Source organism: Nothobranchius furzeri, chromosome 12 (genome assembly GCF_043380555.1).
Source record: "Nothobranchius furzeri strain GRZ-AD chromosome 12, NfurGRZ-RIMD1, whole genome shotgun sequence".
NCBI lineage: Eukaryota > Metazoa > Chordata > Actinopteri > Cyprinodontiformes > Nothobranchiidae > Nothobranchius > Nothobranchius furzeri.
This window is the reverse complement of record NC_091752.1, coordinates 70,040,236-70,055,658: the sequence shown is the minus strand read 5'-3', so window position 1 is coordinate 70,055,658 and position 15,423 is coordinate 70,040,236. Positions and strand designations below refer to the sequence as shown.

General features: G+C 42.5%; 2 protein-coding genes across 3 annotated transcripts in view; both read left to right on the top strand.

Moving 5' to 3' along the window:
- LOC129157293 (gastrula zinc finger protein XlCGF57.1-like) overlaps positions 1-15,423 on the top strand; it is a 106,478-nt gene that overhangs the window by 4,824 nt on the left and 86,231 nt on the right. The gene's annotated exons all lie outside the window — the stretch shown is intronic.
- On the top strand, positions 788-14,635 carry LOC129157226 (zinc finger protein 721-like). The gene has a single exon (XM_070542921.1). The coding sequence runs from the start codon at positions 5,013-5,015 to the stop codon at positions 7,119-7,121; it is 2,109 nt and encodes a 702-aa protein (XP_070399022.1). The 5' UTR covers positions 788-5,012; the 3' UTR covers positions 7,122-14,635.

Here is a 15,423-nt window from a genome sequence, read left to right as displayed (position 1 = left end):
CTCACCCTGGATTCTCATGTCAGTTCTCTTGTTGGCTCTTCCTTCTTCCATCTCAGGAACGTTGCTAAGCTGAGTCCCATTCTGTCCCGCTCTGAACTTGAGACAGTTCTCCACACCTTCATCTCCTCACGCTTAGACTACTGTAACTCTCTTTTCACGTGTCTGAGCAGAACCTCCCTGAACCGTCTACAGGTGGTTCAGAACGCCTGCGCTCGGCTTCTGACCAAGTCCTCCAAACACACCCACATCACCCCGATTCATGAAAAAAACACTAAAACTGAGTTATTTTCTAGAAAATACTTTTTTTTTTTTTGCCTGGGGTGTTTAGTACAAATCAGTCTTGATTATGTTTACTGGTCGATCTACGTCCCAATCCTCACCTATGGTCATGAGCTTTGGGTAATGACCGAAAGAACGAGATCGCGGATACAAGCGGCCGAAATGAGTTTCCTCCGTAGGGTGGCCGGGCTCAGCCTTAGAGATAGGGTGAGGAGCTCGGACATTCGGGAGGGACTCGGAGTAGAACCGCTGCTCCTCCGGATCGAAAGGAGCCAGTTGAGGTGGTTTGGGCATCTGGTCAGGATGCCTCCTGGACGCCTCCCCGGGGAGGTGTTTCGGGCATGTCCTGCCGGCAGAAGGCCCCCGGGTCGACCCAGGACACGTTGGAGAGGTTACATCTCCAATCTGGTCCGGGAACGCCTTGGGGTCCTGCCGGAGGAGCTGGTGGACAAGGCCTGGAGCTCCCTAGTTGGGATGCTGCCCCCGCGACCCGGACCCGGATAAGCGGAGGAAGACGACGACGACGACGAATATCTAAACTTTAGAATTTTTTGCATTTATAGTTTTTACATAGCAACACGTTTAAAATTTACTATACACTCGAGCCATTAGAGGACAAAAACGTCCCATTGACTTTAATGCAAACCACAGTTTTTGATTCCAGGATGGATTTCTGAAAGTGGGCAAGTCTGGTTTCCTACTAACGCAGAAACTTCCCACTATGTTCCTGCTGCAAGATGTTTGAATCCTGGGCCAACACATTACGCCATCACACGTATTTACGATGTGGTATCCTCCTTTGATTTATTCTTTACTCCAGAAATGACTGAAATCATCGTCAACATGACAAATCTAAATGGAAGACGTGTGGTGAAGAACTGGTGGGATATTGATGACATCGCAGTGAGAGCGTACATTGGGCTCCTGATTTTGGCTGGTGTGTACCAGTCCAAAGGGGAATCCACCTGCAGCCTTTGGGATGACCACTGTGGACGTGCAATCTTCCTGGCCACCATGAGTCACCAAATTCAAGATGATCAACTCCACCCTCCGGTTTGATGATGAGCTGAACAGGCCTTCCCGTCTCAGGCAGGACAAGCTGGCCCCTATCCGCTCGATTTGGGACATGTGGACCCATCGCCTCCAAATGCTTTTCAACACTGGGTTAGATGTGTGTGCTGATGAGCAGCTTGTCCCTTTCAGAGGCAGGTGCAAGTTTCGCCAACATATGCCAAGTAAACCAGCAAAGTACGGATTGAAACTCTGGGTCACTGCTGATGTTGCCACTTCCTATGCCTGCAAGTGTCAGGTCAACACAGGGAAAGCTGCTGGTGAGGCTGCAGAGGTCGGCCAGGGAAAACGTGTCATTTTGGAGATGACCGAAGAGCTCCAAGGAGTCACTTCACATGCATGCATTCACACTTCTGCCCTTTCATAACAAACTGAACTACAAAGAGTTTGGATGTGCCTGAGCTCCAGCCAGGTGCATAAACATATTGTTTTTGTTTTCTACCCTTTGATGTTCAGTAGGAGAGTGAAACTGTGTTTTGTTTACATGCTGAGCTTCTGACTTCAATAAAAACAGCAGAAGATCTATAGAAATGTGTCAACTTTCTCGCCTGGGCAACATATGAAGAAATGACTGAATTTGGTGGTGAACAGTAAAAATCATACATTTCACTACTTTTGTCCAAAATGAAATCATTACATCACAGAAAGCATGAATATTTGCTGCAGATAATGCAGGATCAAAAACTGTGGTTTGCATTGAAGTCAATGGGACGTTTTTGTCCATAACAGGCACAAGAGGGTGGTAAATTTTAAATCTGCTGCTACACAAAAACTAAAAAAGCATAAAATGTGATATTTTGCTAGACTCTTGACATATCCAAGACCATAGGCGTCATTTTGACCGGGGACGCCGGGGACATGTCCCCGGCAAAATTTGTGATTGGCAGCTGTGTCCCCCCCCACTTTCAAAAAAGCCTGCTGATGAGGATTTTTGTTTTACCAGCTCAGATCTTATACCAGGGGTCGGCAACCTGTTCCCATCAAAGAGCCATTATTACCCATTTCCCACAGTAAAGAAAACACTGGGAGCCACAGCGGCCGCAGCGTTGTGGGAGGGGCCTACCCTCAGACAGCAGAGCGCTGCTCACAACATGACAGCAGCCGGTACCGGTCGCTCGCATGGGCGTTGCACCCGTGGGGGATTCAACACCCACACTTTTCCCGCTGTTTTGCTCACCTCCACACCAGTCTGGTCTCTTTACGTCGTACTCACTCTGTTTGCCTCATCTCCTTCTTCACCTCCCGCTTCTGACAGCCGATGTCGGGTTTCCAGGAGAGCAGGAGAGGGAGGGACGGAAGAGCTCGACTGAATTCATGATTTTACATCTTGACATTAGCTGTACAAAGTCTGAGTTTGATAAAGTGAAGAACAATAATTTGCAGAGGTTTATAATAGGCCCGGCGCCAGGTTTTCATTTTTGGGTGGGCCACGGTAATTCTGGACGGACCTTAATAAGCAGTGACTTAAGTGAAGCAGGCAGGTCGCGCTAGAAAATTTAGTTTAAAAAGACGTCATAAATGTTTTCCCCCGTCATTTTTATTTATAAAATATGAAGTAAAAACTCACAATTTAATTTTCATTGATTGTCATTAATATGTAGTCTACACCCGTGCGTTAAGTGGACCATCTTCCAGTAAAAACAAAGCTTCCAGCCCACCTCTCCAAATGCATAAAATGTGCGTCAGCCGCTAGTTAGGCGCGCCGCGTGCACCGTCAGCTACGTCAGCCCAGACAAGAGCAGAGCAAATAGAGACAGAATAGAGGATAATTGTGTCTGGATGTGGATGGAGATTACATTTTACAGCAGCCTGATCATCATTTAAATACGTAAACCATCACCTGTCTTCTAGTCCACGCTATCAGCATTATTTTAATTGGTGTGTGTGTGTGTGTGTGTGTGTGTGTGTGTGTGTGTGTGTGTGTGTTTTCCACTTCAAACACTGGTCTAACCAACCAGACCAGCATGTCCAGTAACACATTAATGTTAGAATTAAATAGTTTCACTTCATGTAGGCTAGGAACGTTCCACCTGCCGTGGCCCGACCGCTTCTGCTCCACATAAACTTTGTGCGTGATCAAATGTCTCTACGCGTCATGCGTCTCCATATTAGAGACGGGAACAAGCGCTGTTCAGCCAAAGTTTCATAATTTCATAAAAAGAACATTTTTCCAGGTGACACATCCCTCAGAGAGACCGGGTTTCCAGAACGCTTCAGTGGGAGGAAATCGTATCGCATGCACCGTGGTTCTGCGCTGCGGATCCCTCTACAGATCTTCAGCCCACTGTCCACCGTGGGCGCGCCGAGCCGCACTGAACACAGTGTCCAGTATAAAGCTCTGATGTTCTGATGGGAATCAAGTTACCTCTGCGATGTGCGTATTAAAATGTCAGCTCATCCATGCGCATCAGTGTGCGTCGGGGTAATTCTTTCAAAACAACCAACATCCTTGAGTTTATCCGTCAATATGTGACAAGATGGAGAAACGAGGGCCCGGGCGGGATTCGATCCCCAGACTACCGGGTGAGAGTCATACGCTCTAACCAGTCAGCCAAAGGGACATCCCCATGGCCAAGTAGCCAGGGCGCATGATCTATCGGGACACTGTGACAGGACACTCACACTGCCACACCTGATTATGAAACTTTGGCTGAATAGCGCTTGTTCCTGTCTCCAATGTGGCGACGCATCCAGGAACCTGTCTGAGGAGAAGCCCAGAATCTGACATCCTTCAGCTCAGGAAGCGCCTATGATTACGCACAAGCGTGACGCGTCAACCCGGTCTCACAGTAAGACCGGGTTGGACCTGTTCAGGTTTACGCAGACAATCTTTACATTTAGAATTGGCATACAGATGTAAAATTAATGCAGTAAAATATAAAGCTTTTTATTTAAATATCCATTCATTATTTTACAAGCACAGAGAGCGCATCAGATGGATGAAGAGCCGCATGCGGCTACTTTATTGTCCCCAGCAATTTTTAAACCCCACTCAAGTGTATGGTTATTGTCCCCAGCAATTCTGAAAACAAACTGACGCCCTTGTCCAAGACTAATTCCATGCTGTCGTTCTTTTTAAAACACAGAAACGGTTTCGTTACCTGTTTTTTTTTAGAAAATAACTCGGTGCTGTTATTTTTCTTTTTTTTTCTTTAATAAATTAATTCAATGACTTTGAGTATTCAAACTGGCATTTCAGGGGTTAAAAGCTTCAAAATGATTGGATTTTTTTATGTTTGAGCAGGGCTGAAGTTGTTCAACAGATCTATGAAAAAAAAGTAAAAAAAAAAAACATTAATGTATACATTTTTATAGCCACTTTTACAAGCGGCCGTTTGGTCCTCTAATGACTCTTGTATGAAAATTAAAGTGAAGCCTGAGGGTTAAGGCTCATATGATTTATAGAGGCTCAAAGTTCAGTTTCCAGTTGTAAATACATTTCATTCTACTGTCAGTTTAAAGAAATAATACAACTGTTATATGTGTGAAAACACAGTTACAGCTGTCTGTAATTCACATAATATGTTTCTGTGTTTCCTACAGATTTTCAACAGATGGTTCTGGTTAAATAAGAAGCTTCAGAAGAACAGAGTGCTCGTGTCAACCACCAGCACCTAGATTTTCTCCACAAACAGGAGGAACTGGAGAAACTCTGGTCTAGTATGGAGGGAGAGCGTCTCCATTTGAATATGGAGACTGATGCTGCCAGGTTTCAATCCTTAAGCCAGAAAACACATTTAAACAAACACACGAGAGTCCAGACAAAGCAGAAACATTTTGCCTGTGAGCACTGTGGACAAAGGTTTCACCAAAAGACTAATTTAACCACACACATGAGCGTCCACACAGGAGAGAAGCCTTTTGTCTGTGAGCTCTGTGGAACGAGATTTAGCCGAAAGAAAAACTTAACCACACACATGAAAGTCCACACAGGAGATAAGCCCTTTCCTTGTGAGCTCTGTGGACAAAGATTTAGTCACAAGGGAAGTTTAAACACACACATGAGAGTCCACACAGGACAGAAGCCTTTTGCTTGTGAGCTCTGTGGTAATAGATTTAGTGAAAAGGGAAGTTTAAACAAACACACCAGCGTCCACACAGGAGAGAAGCCCTTTCCTTGTGAGCTCTGTGGAACGAGATTTAGCCAAAAGACAGCTTTAAAAAGTCACATGAGAGTCCACACTGGAGAGAAGCCCTTTCCTTGTGAGCTCTGTGGACAAAGATTTAGTCACAAGGGAAGTTTAAACACACACATGAGAGTCCACACAGGACAGAAGCCTTTTGCTTGTGAGCTCTGTGGTAATAGATTTAGTGAAAAGGGAAGTTTAAACAAACACACGAGCGTCCACACAGGAGAGAAGCCCTTTCCTTGTGAGCTCTGTGGAACGAGATTTAGCCAAAAGACAGCTTTAAAAAGTCACATGAGAGTCCACACTGGAGAGAAGCCCTTTCCTTGTGAGCTCTGCGGAACGAGATTTAGCCAAAAGACAACATTAAACACACACATGAGAGTCCACACGGGAGAGAAGCCCTTTCCTTGTGAGCTCTGTGGACAAAGATTTAGTCGAAAGGGAAGTTTAAACAAACACATGAGAGTCCACACAGGACAGAAGCCTTTTGCTTGTGAGCTCTGTGGTAATAGATTTAGTGAAAAGGGAAATTTAAACAAACACACGAGCGTCCACACAGGAGATAAGCCCTTTCCTTGTGAGCTCTGTGGAACGAGATTTAGCCAAAAGACAGCTTTAAACAGTCACATGAGAGTCCACACAGGAGATAAGCCCTTTCCTTGTGAGCTCTGTGGAACTAGATTTAGCCAAAAGAACCATTTAAACACACACATGAGAGTCCACACTGGAGAGAAGCCTTTCGCCTGTGAGCTCTGTGGTAATAGATTTAGTCAAAAGGGAAGTTTAAACACACACATGAGAGTCCACACAGGACAGAAGCCTTTCGCCTGTGAGCTCTGTGGTAATAGATTTAGTCAAAAGGGAAGTTTAAACACACACATGAAAGTCCACACAGGAGATAAGCCCTTTCCTTGTGAGCTCTGTGGAACGAGATTTAGCCTAAAAACAAAATTAAACCGTCACATGAGAGTCCACACTGGAGAGAAGCCTTTCGCCTGTGAGCTCTGTGGTAATAGATTTAGTGAAAAGGAACGTTTAAACACACACATGAGAGTCCACACTGGAGAGAAGCCTTTCGCCTGTGAGCTCTGTGGTAATAGATTTACTGAAAAGGGAAGTTTAAACACACACATGAGAGTCCACATTGGAGAGAAGCCTTTCGCCTGTGAGCTCTGTGGTAATAGATTTAGTCAAAAGGGAAGTTTAAACACACACATGAGAGTCCACACTGGAGAGAAGCCTTTCGCCTGTGAGCTCTGTGGTAATAGATTTAGTGAAAAGGGAAGTTTAATCAAACACATGACAGTCCACACAGGAGAGAAGCCTTTCGCCTGTGAGCTCTGTGGTAATAGATTTAGTCAAAAGGGAAGTTTAAACACACACATGAGAGTCCACACTGGAGAGAAGCCTTTCGCCTGTGAGCTCTGTGGTAATAGATTTAGTGAAAAGGGAAGTTTAATCAAACACATGACAGTCCACACAGGAGAGAAGCCTTTTGCTTGTGAGCTCTGTGTAAAAAGATTTAGCCGAAAGACACATTTAAACAGTCACATGAGAGTCCACACTGGCTTTTCGCCTGTGAGTTCGGTGGAAAAGATTTACCCAAAAGATCAGTTTAAACGGTCACAAAAGAGTCCATAAAGGACAGAAGCCTTTTGCTTGTGAGCTCTGTGGACGAAGATTTCGCTGAAAGAAATCTTTAAACAATCATCTAAGCATCCACTAGGGCTGAATGATCTATTGCAGGGGTCTCCAACATTTTGTGGCCCGTGAGCTACTTTTACACAATGAAAGTACAGCAGAGTTACTGTCATATGATTTATTTACATTGATACTTTCCATGTGTGAATATGCTTATGTTAAACATGCTATACTTACTATATTAACATGCATTGTACTCACAAGTTGATTTCTCTGTATTTCAGTGCATCAGTATATATATTTTAAAAGTATAAGTAAACTAGTGACATTCTGAAAACCAAATTAAACAAAACATATTTAGTTTTTTAAACTAATCAGATACTTTCAGATAATGAATAACAAATCTACTTCATGTGAATGATTTGGTAATTTTTTAGAAGGTTAGTAACATAATTTTTTCAGCGCACAGGAACAGCTAACCTGTAAAGCTGATGATATGTTAAATAAATACAAGCTAAATGTGATGAAAACACAAAAGTCTAAATAGTTTGAATTGAAGTAAAAAATGTAAAATCAGAAATAAGACTTGTTCCTGCTCTCCTGATGTACTGAATCATTTTTATGGGGGTTTTTTTTTTGGTCATGAAAGTTAAGTTTTGCTGCGTTTATTGCTGACAATATGAAGGTTGGAGGTTTATCCATTTTTCTGCATCTTGTAAGTTTTTTTCTCCGCACGTCTCTAAATAAAGTAAAATTTTCTAGTGCAGAGTGGAGACAACCCATAGAAGCACTGATTTGATCTCATTTCAGAGAAAAATAGAACAGGTTACCTAATAAATAAAATTATAACAAACTCAGGAATCTGTTTCTTTGCTTCACTGTTCTGGTGCTGAGAATATCACTAATGCGGATCAAAGGAGATACACAGATGAATGCACCTCTTATTTATTATTTGGAGACTACATTTACTGCAGCTGGCAGAGGCAGAGATTTTTTCTATTGATACACGGAATTTACAGAATCATTTTAAATGTTAATAGGGGAAGACTGCAGGAGGGAGCGGTAAAATACAGGGGGTCCCCAGAAAAAACAAACTTTACGAGCCTGATGAAACCCGCTGGTTTTCCATCAGGCAGTCACGGGGCAGCTCCAACGACCCAGTGGCTGTGCTGGGTCACTGTTATCGAGCTCAGTCGAGGAGACGTCGTGCTCTGCTTAAGAAGAGGTGTTATTTTCCTGCTTCAGAAGAAGCGTTCAACGTGTTTTTACGCTTTCTCCGAGACATGTCATGTCGCTAAGTTGTTAGCGCCGCGCGATAACACGTCAATAGTGCAGCGTAGCCTGCTGGAGGTTTTAATGGTTCAGATGAAACACCCGACCTCTCAGGCTGCTCACACATCGATCTTAAGTTGTCGCTGTTGCGCTCACCCCGTAATACAGTATTAGATGCGGTTAAAGTCATACATGAAAAAATAAAATAAATTTTACATGAATAAGTGATGCTTATCCTGGTGGGGCGAGGAAACCCTGTCAAGATCGTCAACGCTCGTTTATCTTAATGCTATTGAAACATGTAAACCAAAAAGCATTATATCCACTGCTACCTTTATGCTGTAACTTCACCCTGCCCTGCCTGCTCCTCCTTGCTGCCTGCCGGCTGTGATCACAAGCGACAACATAGTAGTTCCTGCTGCTTCCTCGTGAAACGCCTATGTAAGGGAAACCCCGGTGTAGTTATTGTGTAAAGCAGTATATACTATGAATGATTAATAAAAATAAAAACTAGAATTGAACCTGAGTTACATAGTAATAACAATTTAAGAACTCAGAAACAATAATACACTAACTTACTAAGTAGGGCTGCAACAAACGATTATTTGGATAATCGATTAATCGGATGGGGTCTCGACACGATTAATCGATTAATCGGATTACATTGGGAAATTTTTAAAAACTGCTAGGGAAACGTTATTTCTCTCCTTCCTTCACTTTATTTAACACAACATTATTAGAAAACAGTTCAATAGCAGAAAAACAACATGCCATCACCTAAATTGTCTTATAAGGTGTATAGACAGAGACCCTAAGCTACATCTATCTGTGACCTAAAATGCTTGGTCCAAGTTAAACAGCTTAAGGGCAATTCTCATCTGTTTTGTTTGATCTCATCTGTTAACATTTATTTTAAATGTAATTAAACACAGGCTGTGAATTAATCAAAATTGATCACTATTTCCAAAAATGACTGAAAAAATACCAAATAAAACAAAAGTAAATGAATGCCATCCTCCTTGTGATGATGCCCTGGGCAACTGCCATAAAGTCACATCAAGAAATGCTGCTGATCATTCCAATGATCCCAAATAGACTCACATTAGGCCACATGAAAGCAACTGAACCCAAAAATATATTAACCAGTATATAACTGCACTCTCACACAACACGCCTGCAGCAACAGTTAGGACTCCTCCCTCCCTTTTAAAAGCGTTTTTGCTTCCGAGGACATTGTGGTTGTAAAACCACATGCTAGTAGTCTGGCCCCGGTGTGATCAACCAGTTTCTGCGGGAATGTGACGGCGGAACCAGGGCCAGATTAACACTTTGTTGTACCCTGGGCAACAATATTCAAGGGCTCCATCATCACGACCCGAGGATCACCATAATATGGTCACATACAGAATATTTTACTGTAATATGCAGTAAATATACTCAATACTTGAATGCCTGACAACACGTAACCCGCCCAGAGTAACCTTTGACCCACCTCGTGTGGACTGACCAATGAGGAGAGGGTCTTAACTTGAGTCCCTCTCTTCATTGGTTAGTCTGCATGAGACTGACTCTCAACTGACGTTCAAAGTCATAGGCAGCGAAGCGTCTCTGTGCAGCGCAAAAGCCCGGGTGGACAGTTTGTTTAATGTAGGGTGATCATATTTCCATTTCCAAACAAGAGGACAGGGGATCTGTGCCTATGACGTCACACCATGGCAACGCCACACAAACCATGTTGGGACCCATTTTTTGTAAGAACTAAATTAATATCAGATTCTGCCAATAAAAGGGCTCTAAAACAATTCATATGTAAATATTTTGCAAATTTAATGCAAAATCTCATTTTTATGCTTTAGTACTGCAACAAGGTTTTATTAATAATAAATTATTATACCTTTTGTTTTACTACAGCATCGGTAAGCTTCCTGTGCACAGATTATTAAGGATGCTTGTTTCAGCTGTGAGATTAGACGATAGGATCAATGAAAAAATAAGTTGTCACACACTCCATGGAAACTTTCAGAGAATCCACAAATAGCGGCTTTCAAATGGTTTTGTTACTTTTTGCAAGTTTAGAAAAGCAGCAGATGAGACAGCATGTCTGATAATTTAGTTTTTCATCTGATAATATTAGAACATGTCAGTAATGTCTGAGGGGCTTTTATAAACACTGTATAACTAATACTCCTGGAGAGGGTATGAATTACACAGAGGCTTCTGGGGAGCCCAGTTATGGGGGGGGGGGCATTTTGCCTTGGCCCCCAAAATGTCTTGAAACGGCCCTGGGTGTGTGACTGAGTTTTGAAGGTGATCTGAATTGTATCAGATGTATAAATATGACATGTGTGTAACTTATTGTTTTTTACTGGTAAAAACGTGTAGTGGAGATAAATCTACCTACATTTTACTTTTCAACACTTTGTTTTGTTTTCTTGTTTTTATTTAACTATTTTCCTGTCCTGTCTGTCTCTCATCTTCCTGCATCTCCTCTTAATTCTCCAGAAAATCTGTTGCCTGGATTCTTACCTTTTCACCTCATCAGTTACTTTTGAGCAGATCATCTCCTGACCGCAAAGCGCAGAGTGCGTTTCGATGCTGCGTGAGGTGACATCACCACAGCACAGGTGATGAGCTCCGCAGTAGCGCGCTTCAGGCACAAATAAGACAGAAAATAGAGAACATGTGCAGACAAGAACGATCGTGTGCTAATTATAGTTTTTTGGTTGCGCCACTTTGAGAATGGACCGTGCGCTGGAAGCAGCTGCCTGGATCGCTGCGCAGCAATGCTGAACTGGTTCGCAGCAGCACAAAGTCTGCAGGCTCTCCCTCGCGCTGATCTGCCGGTACCGGCTCTCCCTCGCGCTGATCTGCCGGTACCGGCTCTCCCTTGCGCTGATCTGCCGGTACCGGCTCTCCCTCGCGCTGATCTGCCGGCTCTCCCTCGCGCTGATCTGCGGCTCTCCCTCGCGCTGATCTGACTTGCTCTGGTCTGCGCGCAACGGAGGGCGGGAGGGGGGGGGGGCGCTTTTGGAAGAGTTGTGCGACACAACGAATCGATGACGCAATTCGTTGCCAACGCTTTTAGTAATCGATTTTCATCGAATTTATCGATTCGTTGTTGCAGCCCTATTACTAAGTAATTACCATGTAAGTACTAAGTAATTAGAGGACTGTAAAAGAAAGTGCTACCAATAATTGTACTTAATATGCTTTTATGTTTGTGTGCTATGTTCTGTGTCAATATTCTTTGATTTTATTTTACACAACATGATGTGACATTTTAACTATTTCATTTCACTTGTGATTGTTTAACTATGTGAAGCACGTTGGGCTACCGTTTTGTGTATGAAATGGGCTATATAATAAACTTGACTTGAGAGAGAGTTCACAATCATGTTTTGTTACTAAATGAGACACTCAGCTGAAACTGGGGGAAATATATGATGAATCTAAATCACAGGAGATGTCCAGAGTTTTTAAAGCCTGTGTTCATCATGTTGTGGGGACCACAAAGAGGCTACACTCGCACCCAGTTCTTGGTACCACAGACGTATATATTGACTTGGGACTGTTTGTATGTAAATATTGTTGACTGCTTGGCCGCTTGATCAGAACCAGAAACGTATGTGTAACAGACCATCTGGGTGTTCAAGGGGCCGTATGTGGAGGGCCACACAGAGGCTACGCTCACACCCAGTTCTTTGGACTGTTTGTATGTAGATGTAGCAGGACTGGTTGGTGTCTCAACCAGTTGATCGCCCAGCCTATCACACATATTAGTCAAACCAGCACAAAATTTAATTTAAGACATTTAACTGCATGTGTGCGCGTGTGTGTTTGCACTGAATGTGTTTGTGCACATGGTTCACATGTGTGTAGGGTTAATCTACATACTAGAACTAACGCTGTTGCTATCAGCTTTGTTAGATTCTGAGAAAGACAACCAAGTTAACATATGAAGCTTCTATCATATATAAACATCTAGGATATTAATATAATCGATAGAAGTTCATACACCAACGAGCTTGGTTTATATTTAATTTACGGATTAATATTTAATTTAAGATATTTAAATTAATAGCAAAAGTTTATTTATTAAACAGAAGACTTAATAAGGTTCTTTGCTGATTCAATAACTGAAAATGCACACCATTCTGTGTTTCATTCAAAGAAGAGTCAGGTTTAAAAATTTAAGAATTTATTACTAACAATTTCAAATCTGACAACTTAAAATAGACAATTTATGAATAACAATTTATAAATGACAAATTTGAACAACAATTTTGATATTAAAACTTGTTATTAAAGCAACCCCTGTGTCTGGATGGAAAACTAAGTGGAATGATGAGGTTTGGATGCGTGAATGAAATCTCAGAAGCTTTCTTTCAGAGGGAGAACGCGTTCTGGGTGAAACGTTGGTTTTGCAGCTAACTGCAATCTGTGTTCTACCTCACCGTTCAGACGACCCTCTGTGTGGATCTGGAGGTCTGGAGGATGTTGTCAGCCTCGGGGGTACTCAGGTCCGGCAGATGACCAAGGGTACCGACTTTCTCTGGTCCTAGAGTTGCCGTGAGGTGCACAGGTAGATGTGGCTTTGCATCCGGGCAGATTCTTAAGGAATCTCGTAGTGTCAGCTGGTTATAGGTGCGTTTATTCAGAGCTATTCTATCGGCGTGACAGAACGCTTAGTGAGGAGTCAGGCGGCCGACCTTCTCCTCTGGGATACTCTCGTTGCCACGAAGAAGTATCAGCTTGGTTCAAGAACTGAACTTAAGCTGTGGAGCTTTGGTTTTAACAAAACCTCAGAACACGCCCTCTCAGAGACAGGAAGCATGACTATGGAAGACATGTGAGGCAGTTACCTTGAAGTGAGTCCTGCATGAGGTGTAAACACGTGCAAAAGACCTTCTGGTTACTGAACACACATTACTGATTATCATAAATAATAATTATTATTAACCAAAGAATAATAAGTAATTTCATTAGTTAAAAATACATTTATAATGAACCATGATGATCATTTATGATGATTATAGTTAACCTTATAATTAAAGAGTTTATTAAATTATTTGATTAGAGTTGAAGGTCCTTCATCTCGTGATGGAACAGCAAGCAGATAAACAGTCAGATTGAAGACGGTGTTATTGTAGACTATTCGGCTCCTGGTGGTTTAATCTGTGGATGGAAGTTACAGCTCGACCCAGCTGGAAAGAGTGAACTTTGCCCCACAAAATGAGGCCATTCATGATGCTACACGTGCGACCATCAAGAACAAAGTAGAAATTCAGCGAAAGAAAGCAAATTGACTACATATTAATTTGGTGCAAGTGTGAACCTAGAGCCCCACGACTGTTATTATTTTCGGTACGGAGAGTGATCACGCTTGTTACAAGCCATCTTCCCAAGCTAGCTGACTCTTTAATAAACACTACGTCTCAGGGTTGACTTGTAATTCTATTTATGTGTGAGCGTGATTATCCAGTCGATCTGCACACTAATATGAGCTAATCAGCGATCATCGTTAACCTAGATTTAGATCCTGGCAAACACATTTCTAGCAGCTCAAAGGAAGACTCCGTTTAAACTCAAACACACCTCAGTCACCTGCAGCTTATACTATGCCCAGGTTAAAGACTCTAAGCTAAGTGTTATGAACCTTCTTGGAGTGGGATTAAAAGTAACCAGCACCTCACCTTTCTGCTGTTACACGACACCATTGGAGACCCCAGACAGGAAATCCGTTTTAAAGCTCCTTTTATGAAGGAACAAAAGTTTTATTTTATATGAAGAAGTAAAAAATATTCAAACTTTCCCGACACAGCGGGTCAAAACAGCGAACCAGTACAGTTGTCACTCCGAACCCCTCCTCTGCATCCAAAACCAACAACCAGCCTCTCCACCAACAGAGCCCCCACTCTTTTATTCCCCCCCAACACGCTCCTTCTGGCCCCCCTTTCGTCTCCATCGCAACCCCTGCCTTGGAAGCATTCTTCGGCCTTGAGACTCCTCCCCAGCATCCTTTGGTCTTCAGCCAGATGGGGGATGTTCTTCTCTTCTGCTCTTTCTTCAGCACAGATCAAAGGAAGTCCACCATAAATAATTTCCAGACATGGATGTCTCTAAATATTTACCGCATGCTGGGCTAATCCCACAGAGGTCACTAAAGGCTGAGATCACAACATCAGATTAGTGTAGCACACTCATTATTTATGACATCAGGAGATCAGGAGTCAAATCACGCATACACATTTTACACACAGACCTTTTTCTGAACTCTAGAGCCTGGTTTCATTAACACACAGATTGAGATGTAATTCAGAACTGCTATTATATAATAAGACAGGTCTGGAGGAATCGAAAATCTTTGCTTAACATTAAGATTGAAAAAATAATTCCGTACAAGTACTTATGTACAGAATGTTTCTGGTTAATCCTAAAGCTACTGAGGTTCAGAATCGGTACCCAGCCACAGACACACACCCAGCTAGTAATATATCACACACACCTAGTGCCACAAAACAACTTAATAATGTACAAAATAATCTAATAACTTTGTATAGTAGTGTGCATCCTACTTACTGGTGTTAGTCCGTTTCTCCCAATCAATATGTATGTCCTAAAAGCTCTGCACCGCTCCCTCGGCCATGAAGGAAACGTGGGTGCTTGCAGCTTGTTGTGACCGGCTGTGCGCTCTGGCGTCAGGAAAGGAAGGTGGTCACGTGACTCACGCTAGCTATATAACTTTATTAAACAGAAATTTTATTAATTATTATTTTTGTTATTGTTGAGGGGGCACAAACAGAAAATTCTTTTAAAAAAATACAAATAAATAAAAAAATAATATATAAAAAAATCATTAAACCTCAAAAAGGGCACTTTGGGCACATGGGACAAAAGGGGCAGGGTCTCAAGCACCCTCCGCTCCCCCCTCTGCACGTGCCTGTTGTACAGAGATGTAGTGGAATATAGTTGTATATTCTTACACTTTTATTAGGTCCAGATATTATAATCAGAAGAGGTTGTTTTTACT

Coding starts and splice junctions, on each gene's coding strand:
- LOC129157226 (XM_070542921.1), top strand. CDS start 5,013: ATGGAGGGAGAGCGTCTCCATTTGAATATGGAGACTGATGCTGCCAGG.